The sequence below is a fragment of the Urocitellus parryii genome, chromosome 1 (assembly GCF_045843805.1).
Source record: "Urocitellus parryii isolate mUroPar1 chromosome 1, mUroPar1.hap1, whole genome shotgun sequence".
NCBI classification, from domain to species: domain Eukaryota; kingdom Metazoa; phylum Chordata; class Mammalia; order Rodentia; family Sciuridae; genus Urocitellus; species Urocitellus parryii.
Genome location: NC_135531.1, coordinates 146,622,987 through 146,636,117, shown reverse-complemented (window position 1 = coordinate 146,636,117; position 13,131 = coordinate 146,622,987). Strand labels below are relative to the sequence as shown.

General features: G+C 43.9%; 1 protein-coding gene across 1 annotated transcript; it reads left to right on the top strand.

Moving 5' to 3' along the window:
• The first annotated feature begins 2,772 nt into the window (after positions 1-2,772).
• On the top strand, positions 2,773-11,622 carry Il12b (interleukin 12B). Its single transcript, XM_026395354.1, has 6 exons — positions 2,773-2,860; positions 5,657-5,929; positions 6,485-6,602; positions 8,210-8,427; positions 9,914-10,068; positions 11,491-11,622. Exons 1-6 carry the CDS (start codon positions 2,773-2,775, stop codon positions 11,620-11,622), a joined length of 984 nt encoding a protein of 327 aa, XP_026251139.1.
• Positions 11,623-13,131: the final 1,509 nt, after the last annotated feature.

The following is a 13,131-nucleotide window of genomic DNA, read 5'->3' as shown; positions in this document are numbered from 1 at the left end:
CATAGAAGGAGGAGAGCAAGGAGCTAAGGGACCAAGAGCCCAAGGATAAGCCCATGGGTGCCAAGTTGGACATTTCCCATGAGTTATTTCATTAGCTCCTTACTCCAACAGGATGCCCATTTTACAGATTCAGACTGTGAGGCCCACAGAGGTCTATGGGACTCACTTGAGGTCACACAACTAGCAAGCAGCAGAGCTAGGATACCAGCTCTAGGACTGGAGCCCTTTGCATGTGCCTCCCATGCCATCTGTTACTATGTCTTTTTTTTTTTTTTTTTTGGTATGGAGAATTGAACCCAGGGGCACTTAACCAATGAGCCACATTCCCAACCCCATTTTTGTATTTTATTTAGAGACAGGGTCTTGTTGAGTTGCCTAGCACCTCGCTAAGTGGCTGAGGCTGGCTTGGAACTCATGATCCTCCTGCCTCAGTCTTCCGAGCCTCTGGGATTACAGGGTGCACTACCACGCTGGCTTGACTATGTCTTTGTAAATTTGTAAATTACAATTTTCTTTCAAGTTGAAAAGTAACCAGAAAAAATAAAACCTGCAAAAGATCTATTCATTATTGGAATACCCAGGTTGACCCCAGTGCTAGGCTACAGTAGCACACCCCAGGAAGCAGGAATGCCTAACTGGGGTCCCTTTGTTCCTCTTGCAAGGGTTGTAAGAGTTTCGGAAACATATGAAATTGAATGGGGGGAAAATATCCTCAAGACTCTCAAATGTACTGTGCCAAGGAAATGTGGGCTGAGGGCTACAGCTTCCCAATCTCAGCTGATCAATCCAAGAGCCCACGGATAAACCCATGTTGCACCCTGTTTTGTTTATCTAGGTTTGAGTCAGGTAGGGACCCAGCACTGTCTCCATCCCTTCCCAGTGTTCTGTAGTTTGAAATGCAGATGATGACAGAATAGCAGTTGTTTATTAGAACCATGGCCAGAGATCCCTGGATCCTGCAATGCTCAAATGGATCTGGGGCCCAGAGAGGAAGTGCTTGGCACAGAGCCAAGGGAAAATCCCGGCATTGAGAGAGTCCAAAGGAATCACCAGGAGATGCCAGGAATCTCCGATGGTTCCATTGCCAGAGTGCTGACACGTGAATTTTTTACAGGCCCGTGTCATTGCAGTATCTCTGTAGACATTTCCTTATAGCCTGGCATGACTTTTTTGGCTATCCATTATGCACAATATATAGAGAGAGCGCCCATTTTTTCCCCTTATCTCTTCTGCTAGAAATGAGCTAATACGTGATAGGTTGCCTTCTATTATATCATCTCATTGAATTCCTCAACAACCCTTTGAAATGACATGGTGCTTTTATTATGTCCATTTGATAGATGAGGAGACTAAGGTTCAGAGAGTAATTTAGCCAACACCCCACAACTCATGAGTGGTGGGACCAGAATGCAAGCCCATGTCTGTTTGACTCCAAGCCTATGGATGTACCAACCAATGCCCTTTGCCAACTAGAACCTCAGGAGCTTTATAATAAAAGGGAACCAAACTTATAGCTTAGCAACAGTTCTGCCACAGCTGTGATACCAACCAAATACATTTATAAAGTATTTGAGTGACACATTTAAGCTTTGTTCTTCGTATGATTTACACCAATGGTCCCCGTAATCATGTTCCTGCAGCACATTGGTGTTCGCCAAGATGGATGGAGGCATTTCAGAATGAAATCAAATAATCATCACCTCACCATAATTTATAGATGGAATGTAATTTTCACAGTCTAAAGATTTCTACAAACCCTGGATACGAATCTAGACTGTGTTCTAAAAGAAAATGGTGGTTGGCTTAGCATGAAAGTATGCATTTCATTACTTCATGGTACATCTATCATTATTTTATTGTCTTCTGCCAAAGAACACCTTGATTTTCAGGAGTTGTGGTTAAAACAGTGATTCTCAAAGTGTGGTCCCCTGGCCAGCAGTATCCTCTTCACCTGTGACCTTATTAGAAATGCAGAGTCTCAGGCCTTGCACCAAGACATGCTAGGTCAGACACTGAGGTGGTGAAACCCAGCAGACTGTTTGGTAGGCTTACCAGTTATTCTGATGTATGTTTAAGTTTGAGAACTGTTGGGTTCATAGTATGTGGGAATTATCTTGAAATATAGAGTCGCTGCTGTTGAAACATGAGAAACTAAATCAATACAGGTTTTTGTCAAAACTTGAAAATTCACTTCTGTATGATCTTTCCCATTCCTAACCTAAGTCCTTTGGCCCTAGTTATCCCAATTCATGCTACCTTGTGCTACAGGGATACAGGCATGGGGCTTATCACTCCAACTGGAGAGGAAGCATCTAATATACTGACTTAGAAGATACTGAATGGAAGTATCTGTACCTAGAAAGCAGGATGTAGGTGAAAACTTTTCATTCCCAACCATGGTTAGCTCAATGATCTTTAAGTATTGTATTAAAATTACAGCAAGCACTAAATAAATACCTGCTGAATGTTGATCCAGAAAAGTTTGTGTCCCTTCTCTGAGCTTATGTTTCTCATCTTAATTGTGTCAGACGGCCACACCTTAGGTGTCTTTCAGCTCCAGATAGCCTATGAATCTGTTTGAACATGTTCTTACCCAGAGACTGGCATAGGACTCCTGTAATTCTCATCACATTCACATGAGAGTGTGGAGAAAGTCCAGATTTAAAACTTAGATAGAAGGTGGATACGGCTCACAAAGCTAACTGAATAATGATGGACCTCTCTCTCTTCCTCCTTCCCCTTTCTTCTCTTGCCTCCTTCCTCCCTTTACAGATGTGTCTTCGGCTGTTGGTCATCTCCTGGGTCTCCCTGGTTTTGCTGGCATCTCCCCTCTTGGCCATATGGGAACTGGAGAAAAATGGTAACCAACCTCTCATGATTCTCTGTGGAGGCCCCAGAGTCTAAGCCAGGGCTGTCAGGCAGCCCCTGATGGAAATCAGACAGCAATGGGCAATTGAGCCCTCCTCCTGAGAGCCCTCACGGGGAACCTGTAAGGCCATGTTCCTTCCGCCCCTGTAGGGTATCTACATTGTTTGGTTTTCATGTTGGATGCCAGGTGGGGCTTGTTGTGGACTGTGGTATGAAAAGAACTATGGTCTTCGCTGGTAATAACAACAACAACAAATTACTAGTACATACTATTCACTTAGTAAATACACATTAGCTGATTGTCACTTGTACCTGAAAGACCACCAGATGTTGGAGATGGCTATCTTTACATAATGATAAAGATTGTTACTATGCATTAACATAAGATCTCACTTTACTTCCCAACAACCATGCAAGATAGGGATTATCTGCATCCCATTTTACAGATATTGAAAACTGAGGCTCAAGAGATTAAGCCACTCACCCAATACCACATACCTAACAAGGGTAGAACAGGGTGGACTTGGTCCCAGTTCTGTCTCACTTCAAAGCATATGCACTGAAGTTACTTGAAAATGTTACAAGGACATAAAATAATTGTTTTCTGGGTCCTTGGAGAGCTGAGTCAAAGGAAGTAGACATGAATTGAAGATGAAGATTTCAGCCGATGATCAAAAATAATGTTTTAATAGTCAAGTGAGTATAACCCTGAAATGGGTGACAGAAAGAACTTTAAGAACATTCCTTCATTCTAAAAAATTTCAGGAAGAGGACAGTGCTGCCACTCCTCCCTGACCCCATGAAGGTCAGAGAATGTTAAATCCGCCCTTAAATACAGGCCAAAGCTAGGAGTTCTTGTGTGCTTAGGAACTCTGGCCTTTGCCTAGGTAACCCCTTCATTCTGATCTGGTAAACCACAGAAATTCCAGAATGTCAGTGTGAGAAATACTGAGAGGCCTTGGGAGGCCTCTTAATGAAGTCAAGCCTCGTTTTCTTCTGGCATTTGTTTTCCCTACCCTTGGGCCAAGGTCTTCTAGGGCTTCCGAGTCTTGGTTGTGACAGGAAAATAACCATGCTGTTCCTTTGCCAGCAGGGACAAAGAAAAACTAGAGACAGCCTCAGGTTCCCAGTGGTTTTATGTCAGCAGAGCTAATCATTTCCAAAGTGTCGGACCCCAAGCTCTTTTTACCTCTTATCTTTGTTACCCATTCAAGTACTTACAAATCCCATAGATGTGAAGGGAGCACTTTATCTTCCACAGTGCCTTACCTTTGAATGCCAATCACGTGTTTCCATGTGCCGGGCACTTAAGGGCGCCGTGTTAAGCTCTCAGATGAATTAGCTTATATAATCCCACACCTCGGCAACATTAAGCAACTACTAATATTTTTCTCCTTTGAAAGATGGTGACATCCAAGCTTAAAGTAGTTGAGTGCCCCTCCCCCACCACTGCCGAAGGCCCCAAGCTAGTGTAAGGCCTAGAGCTGATTCTAATCCAGACCCATGTCACTCCAAAATCCAGGCTCTTCACCCTGTGGCTGTCAAATTTGAACAGGCATTAAAATCACCTAGAGCCCCCCCCCCCAAAAAAAAGGCATCATTAGACTCAGACCCAATGATGTTCATGTTCCCAGTTGGCAGATGAGGAGAGTGAGGTTCCTTGTGGTTATGTGCATTTCTGATTTAGCAACTGAAAATTCACATTTCTAACAGGTTCCCTAGCCGCTGCTTGTTGGTGGCAGTTGGATTATAAGGCTCTGAGAACCACTGTGTTAAACTATTCGGTGCCATTCATTAATAATTGATGCGTGGATAAACAAATGAACAAAGCTTTGACCCGACCTGCCATTTGGGATGCTCTCCTGAGCCATTCCTCACCCTCAGTTTAGATACTGGCTTTAGAGATCCAAGCCTCAGAGACAAAGGTCCAAGGTTTTGCTGTTCAGCTTCTTGCTGCACATGACCTTGCTTAGCCTCTTAGCCTCAGAGCCCTCCCCTACAAAATGAAAAGACTGTGATCTACTGGGTTGCTTTCTAAGAGTAGAAAACAGCTTAGAAAACAGAGACCATGAAAATCTCCATTGTTGAGTTCCGTGCAGAAGGAACTAAACTGCTAAATCCCTGTGGAAAATTTTAAGAGAGTTTTCGGTGCAGTTGGCTGACACTTTGGGCTGTGACTAACAATAATAACAAACACAGTTTGCCACGTGCTAAGTGCCTTGGATTTACATGCTTCCTTCACTTAGTGCTCACAGCCAAACCTACAACATAGATACTGTTCATGTTCCCAGTTGGCAGATGACGACAGTAAGGTTTTAGGGGTTAGGTGTATTTCTCTAGATCCCCTAACCAGTTATGGAGACTGACCAGGAAACCCTGGGTCTTTCACTACTGTTACTCTGTAACATACTGTGCCCTGCATACTGTACCCTATGAAACTGAAATTGTGCTGGGTGTTTACCTCCACTAGACCTTTGACAAAGAATCTTGTGCTCTCTGTATATATTTTGGGGGGGGAGGGTGGGTCAAAGTCTTTTTCCATGTGCCCACTAATCAGAGGTTGATCATTAAAGGCATTCTGTCAGCTTATGAGTCCCCGGCAGCCCTAAAACCCTTTGTTTCTCTGCTCCATGACCTTGAGCCCAAGCAGAGCCCAATAGTATAAGATCATCTCAGGAAGCATTTGCCAAACACTTATGACCAAGGTAGTGCTTTGGCGGTGGAGATGCCAAGATGGTTAATAAAATAGCCCTGAAGTTCATGGTTCTTTACTTCTGGTGCTCTCCAGTCTATGTGGTGGAGTTGGATTGGCACCCTGACACACCTGGAGAAACGGTGGTCCTCACCTGTGACACTCCTGAAGAAGATGGCATCACCTGGACCTCAGGTCAGAGCAGCGAGGTCTTAGGCTCTGGCAAAACCCTGACCATTCTAGTCAAAGAGTTTGAAGACGCTGGCCGCTACACCTGCCACAGAGGAGGTGAAGTTCTGAGCCAGATGCTCCTGCTGCTTCACAAAAATGAAGATGGGATTTGGTCCACTGATATTCTGAAGAAAAAAGGTAATTGCATTCCCTGGGGGAGTATCATTTCTCTTCCCCTCAATAAAAGGTGCAGAAATGTTTTAAAAATTGAAAAGGCAAGACATAATTAGTAGAGTTAATGAAAGAACAGCAAGTCTGTATAAAAACCACCCAAAACCTCCATTTTCCTTTGCTTTCTGGAATTTGGGGATTTGATCAATCCTTGAAATTTCATATTGAGATAGAGTTTCATTGTCACCTGGAATGCTGTGCTGAGGTTGTCTTTAAATAGCAAACATTATTGGATGGCGAATGGAAGTTAACCAATCTGGATGAATGCCAAAAAAAAAAAATTAATACTTTTGTCCAAAGTGTTCAGTGTGTATAGTGGCACACTCGGCAGAATCAGCCTCCTATTGGGTTGTTCCCAGTCTTTGCAGAACAACCTGCCCGAGCAGTAGCAGCATTTTCAAAGGAAATGAATGGAAGGATGTCATCCTTGTACCGTTTGTTGGCCTGTGACTAACCACAAAAATCAAAATCTTCCTGGGAGACAACCCCTAAATATTGGATTTTTATTCTTTTCAAACCCAGAACCTGAAAATAAGAACTTTGTAACATGTGAGGCAAAGAATTACTCTGGACGTTTTACCTGCTGGTGGCTGACGGCAATCAGTACTGATGTGAAATTCAGTGTCAAGAGCCACAGAGGGTAAGTGAAACCGCATTAGTTTCTCAGCATTTTGATGCCACCATTTCATTAAGAATATAAGGGGAAACTATCAGTGGACCCATCAATTAGTGATAAGAATTTAAAAAAATCAATCCCATGTTTTTTCAACTCCCCTCTCTTGCTTAAGGCAAGGAAAACATGGAGTGGGAAGCCAATCCTCTGAACAAATGCGTGTGAGGGCAGGATATGGTCAGGGCCTGACAACAGTCTCTGCTGTGTTTGAACCCACTCAGCCAAATTTCCTGGCAATGGTTCATTAAGGCTCATGGCACCACAGGGAGAAATAAAAAAGGAGAAATCGAAGCTACAGATGACTTGCCAAAATTGTACCTTGACTCAAAAATAGAAACAAGTGCCCAGGGACATAGACCTCGGAGGCCCTAAAGCAGATTCCAGAACTCTGTGAGGCTTCCTGAAAATTTCCCACGGCCACTTCAATTCCTGTTTCCTCTGCTGATGTTGCTAATCTGAGGTTCACTGTTTGTCCAACTTGAATCACGTTTTAAGCAATCTGGAACAGCTGAGAGCAAACCCTAGTGAGCACCTTGGCTTTGCCGCCATTTAAATGGGTCAATTAAGTGTTGGGAGGTCTCCCTTTCCATCTTTAAAATGAAAATGCTTGCTGGAGAAACACTTACCCCAGTGTCCAAAGACACCCATGCATGTCTTAGGTGACACTGCGACATTGTTGATCAAATGGTTAAATAAAGAATGGTTAAATAAAGCCTAGAACAATATACCCTGGCTTAATGTGCATGCATTAGCATCAATAACCCAATCTAACACTTTTGTCAGGGACAAGATGGTAACAAAATTATAGGCATATAATTTGATTCTATTTTATTTTAATAAATTGATATCTATATAGATAAAATACATAAACATATATACGTGTGGCTTATATGATTATATTGAATATTCAACAGGCTACAACAAGTATTTATATGTGGGGAACAGGCATAGGGAAGATATGTACTTCCTTCATACACTTTTTTTTGGTGTGTGTACTGAGGATTGAACCCAGGGGTGCTTAACCACCAAGCCACATCCCCAGACCCAGCCATGTTTTAAAAATATCTTTTCTTTTTTTTTTTTTTTTATTTAGAGACAGGGTCTCACTAAGTTACTTAGGGCCTCACTAAATTGCTGAGACTGTCTTTGAACTCGTGATCCTCCTGCCTCAGCCTCCAATCCTCTGGGATTACAGGCCTATGCCACTGCACCTCACTATTAGTACACATCTTTATCATTTTTAATTTTTATAATTGGTATGTATTAATTTTGTGATTAAAATTGGAAAATTTATTTAAATTTTTAATAAGGGGATTTAAGAAGGGATTCTGGATCTGACAAATTTCCATGTTCATTTAGGCCAGGGGTATATATACCCCTGTAGCTTCCAATCTCTTGCAGCTAAAGCCTGTTCTTCTGGAAAGGTCTGTTTCTTGCCCACTGCAGGGAATCAGTCCAGTTGGACAAATCTTGTCCCACACAGACTCTCGAGGCCTACCGACCTCAGTGACTGCCATCACTGGGAACTCACTCACCAAATTGTAACACAGGATAATTTCTGTCTTTGACCTCAGCTCCCCTGACCCTCAAGGGGTGACGTGTGGAGAAGCAACTCTCTCTGCAGAGAGGGTCAAAATAGAGCAGAGAGAGTACAAGAAGTACTCGGTGCAGTGCCAGGAGGACAGTGCCTGCCCCACCGCTGAGGAGACCCTGCCCATCACAGTGGTGGTGGACGCAGTTCACAAGCTCAAGTACGAAAACTACGTCAGCAGCTTCTTCATCAGAGACATCAGTGAGTTTGCATGGTTTTCTGTGCTTCATAAGGAAAGATGCCATTTGTCACATGTTCACCATAAGCGGGACATTGGGGTCAATGGTTTACATGCATGCTCTTTATTCTGCAACACCCCAAAGGTGATGTAGCTACTTCCTATTGTCTGCATTATAAGAAGGGGAAATTACATCTTAGAAAGATTAAGCAGCTTGCCTCAACTCTCAGATCTCACAGCTGGCAATTCAGGCCCAGATCTGCCCCACTGGAGAAAGGGGGCTCTTGCTATGCTTCAGCTCTGCTACCCAGGTGGACGCCATCATGGATCCAAGGGCCCCTCAATTATAATATTTATATTCAGAACTAGAGCTTCCCTACTAATTACAATTTTTCCAAACCAAAATTATTCCCAACCAGTCTTCCTCTTGCATACACACACACACACACACACACACACACACACACACACACAGATTTATATAAGTTTCTCCAAAAGGTACATTTGTTTTTTTTTTCTTTTTAAGTGGCAGGTAGAGATGTCACTGTTGATTATTTCCATTACCATTTGTTCATTGAACAGTTATCATGATAAACTGTAACAGGCTCATAGAACTTGCTCTAGAATTTGTGAAATTTGTATCGGGGGTGGGGGTGGAGACAGGGGGTCTAGTCCCCAGAGGATGGCCAAGGAAGCCCTCTCTAAGAAGCTGACATTCAGCTGAGACCTCCAGGAAAGATATCAGCTGTATTAAGAACAGAGGGAAGAGTATTTCCAAAGCATGTCCTAGGAGCCATGGTCTCTGTGTGGAACTGTGCTGGGTCCCCAGCGCCTGTGCACATCCTGCAGAAGGGGTGCTCTCCCCTCGTATAGAGAAGGCACCTATCTACTTGAGGACAGAGACTTTGAGATGCTCACTGTCCTCCAGATGCAGTACAGTGGTGGCGTGGGATAGGTGCCCAGTCATTATTTATAGAAAAAAAAACGAACAAGCACAGAGACAATCAGTGCTAACTTGTCCAACCCATCAGTGCCAAAAGCCATGAAAACACAAAAGGAAGTGCAGCAGTGAGTGGGAAGTCTCTCATCTCACCTCCATGGGCAGCTCAGCTCAGCTCTTCATTTAGTGCCAAGTGTGGGATTCAACACAGAGAGGGTGGCCCCTCACTACAGAGCCCAGCTTTCAGAGTGAGCTCATAACTAAGAACTCACCTCTAGGCACTAAGCAAGGGTGGTCCCACCACCGAGGCTCACGGGATCATGCAGTGATGAGGAGTCCGAGATTCTCTTGGAAAAGTGAAAGCTGTGGCCACTAATGATGACTCCCTGCACAGGGCGCCAGTGGGTACACCTACAGGCAGAGAGGCTTCCCAGTGCAGTCAGCTGCTCAGAGAAGTTAAGTAGTACCCTGCCACTCATGGCTGCTCAAAGGTGCAAGCAGGATCAGAAGGCCAAACCCTAACTCCAAAGCTCCATTAGGAAAATAAAGGTGTTTGTCCTTTTCCACAGTCAAACCTGACCCACCCAAGAACCTAAAGATGAAGCCATCCAAGACTCCTCAGCAGGTGGAGGTCACCTGGGAGTACCCGGACAGCTGGAGCACCCCGCACTCCTACTTCTCCCTGACATTCTCTGTGCAGGTCCAGGGCAAGAAGAAGAAAAGGGTAAGAGACCATCTAGGTACAGCAGATTCTGTGGGAAGTTACGTGGACACACACCAGGGAGATGAATGGTGATAACAGCTGATTTTCTATATTGTAATTGATGCATTATAATTATACATGATGGTGGGATTCACTGTAATCACTGCTAATTTGACTTAGTCCTTTCCATGGGCCTGTGTCAAGGGCATGTCACTTGATGCATACAATTAACCCTGTGAAGGCAGCCAGTATTACTTTCACCACTTCACAAGTGAAGACGACGAAGCTCCGAGAGGCTGTGACTTGTGGTAGAACCAGGACCCAGACTCAGTGAGCCACCCCATGGCCTCCAGTATGGCTGACCATTCATCCTTGCACAAAAACCGGTCCTGGACTCCAGGATACCCACATGACTGTTTCCATGGAGGGAATATAATGAACGATAAGCATTCACACTGTCTCACCCAATATGGGTAGCTCCTGACTGTTCCAAACATGGTAAAATCATGTCACCAAACAGGATGGCTATGCTTACAAGGCCAAAATGCTGGCTTTCCAATGTTTGGCTTTAGCCTCCGAACCCTTTTGGCTCATACAAGTTTTCAGAGACACTTTTACAAAGTACTGCCCTCTTCTACACCACTTGTAAAAAATCACTGAACAAAGGTCTTATTCAGCATAGCGTTTAGCAGGTGGTAGAAACTTAACAATTCAATCACTCCCTGGAAAAGGGGAAGGTGGGAGGTGAGGCTATTCTGGAATAGATTTTACCTAGTTGTCACCTAAAATCTTGGCAAATATCTTCCCCTATTTAAGATACATGTCACTATTGGGTGCTACTTAGGGCTCTCTACAAACTGATGACTTACAAAGAGCTTTTACATGATCAACTTTAACTTTTGCAGTTCTATGAGACAGGCTTATTGTTGTCCCTGCTCATATATGAGGAGAGACGCAGCCTAAGACATTTCCCTGAAGTTCCAGAGCTATTAAGTAGCACTGCTAAAGCTCTGAAGGCAAGTCTGAGGGCTTTGAGGATTGGAGTATGGATTCTGAATATGCAAGAGACAGCTAGAGAAAAGCTGTGTGAGTCCCATCAGCAGCTGAGTACTGGACTGACTGTCCACAGAGCTTTGGAGCAAGGCCACTGTGTAGAAAGATGAGAGCTGGACCAAACCGGTTCCCTTCAGGGCTTATGAGATAGAAAAGCCACATGTGTGTTCGGAGATTCTGCCAGTAAGTGCTGCAATTCCACCAAGTGCCCAGTAAGTGCTGCAATTCCACTAAGTGCCCAGTAGGTGGTGCAATTCTACTCAGTGCCAGAACTGCCAGGGTCCCCAGACCTGGTTGGTTGGTTTGAAGAGATGGTGCCCTGCAGAAACAGGTGTGGCCTACCAAGTGACTGCAATGTCAGTGGACTTTACGGTTTCCACTCCTTTTCAGAGCAATACTCTCCACGTGGATAAGACCTCAGTCACAGTGACCTGCCAGAAGGGTGCCAAGGTCAGCGTGCAAGCCCGGGACCGATACTACAACTCATCGTGGAGTGAATGGGCAACTATGTCCTGCCCTTAGGTGAGCAGAACTACGAAGCCCAGCCCAGACCTGTCCCCAGGTAGAGAACAATGATGCGGGGGCTGCCCAGGAAAGGAAAGGGGGAGTGGGATGCCCAGCATAGGGACACCAGAGCTCAAAGCATTTATTCAGTAACAGATACTGATTGGATGTCTGTTTATGTCAGGCAGTGTGCTGGGCCAAGGGATATTGCAGTAAAGAAACAGACATGGGTCCTGTCTTCAAAGAGAAGGCACAAAAGAGAGAGAGGAAGCCAGGAGTCAAAGCAAGAAGGGCGTGGAGATTCTGGGAGTTAGAACCTCATTCTGGGGTCCAGGGGAGCCACTGAGTGTTCTAAATGAGGAAGCAACCCAATCACATTTTTTTTTTAAAGAAACATCCTCAAGAGAACCTCTGGGGAGGTGGGCATGGTGGCACCCGCCTGTAATCGCAGTGACTCAGGAGGCTGAGACAGGAGGATCTCAAGTTCAAAGCCAGCCTCAGCAACTTAGCAAGACCCTCAGCAATTTAGTGAGACCCTGTCTCAAAATGAAAAAAATAAAAGGGCTAAGGATGTGACTCAGTGGTTAGGCACTCCTGGGTTAGATCCCTAGTAACAAAATAAGAATGAACAAACCAATCTTTGGAAAACATGGAACATGGTATCTGCCAAATTCTAGGCCACATATAGAAAGGTTGAGCCTTCTAACATGGAAGCCCCCAAACCCAACTGCCTGGGATCATGTGTGTGGAGAAATCAGAGGGCCTCACCACCACATTTCTCATCCACACAGGCTTTCCACATTCTTTTCCAGGTTCCAATCTCAGGATGAAACTTTGGAGGAAAAATGGAAGATATTATACAAAATTTTTTCAAGACATAATGGAAAAAAAACCCAAATATTTTCTACTCAATTTGCTTTTAAAATTTTTTAGGACCATAATGGTACTTTTGCTATGTTTTTACATGTAGAAGCTATGTGCTCACTGACACAATGAGCTAATTTATTTATATATGTTTTTCAGCACTCTAGTTGCCACTGACCTTATTGCTATTTAAATATTTAAGTAATTTATGTATTTATTAATTTATTACTGTTATTTAAGACTTATGTGCCAGGATGTATTGAATGGTTCAGACTCTCACGACCTGATCCATAGAAGTCAAGCCCTATTATGGAAAATGTGAATTTCCAGTGTTCTTTATACTGTCATCTTTCCAAGTGAGGCTGCAGGTGCACTGGTTTTATGACAACAAGTAGTGGCACAATGCTGTGACATGGGCACTATCATATATTCGGGCTGGATGGGAACACAGATGTTTAAATGGAGATATGAAGACATGAAGCTGTGGAAGAGATCCCGAAGGAGTTGGTGCTAGATACACTGGAGACGTGCTAGCAGTGGCATTGATAAGCAATTCAGAGACATCTGTACTTCAAGCAGATTTAGCCTTTAGATGCCTGAATTTAAAAAGAGCTAAAAACAAACAAACAAAACATTAAAATTGAATTTCAGCCTCCCTGGTGG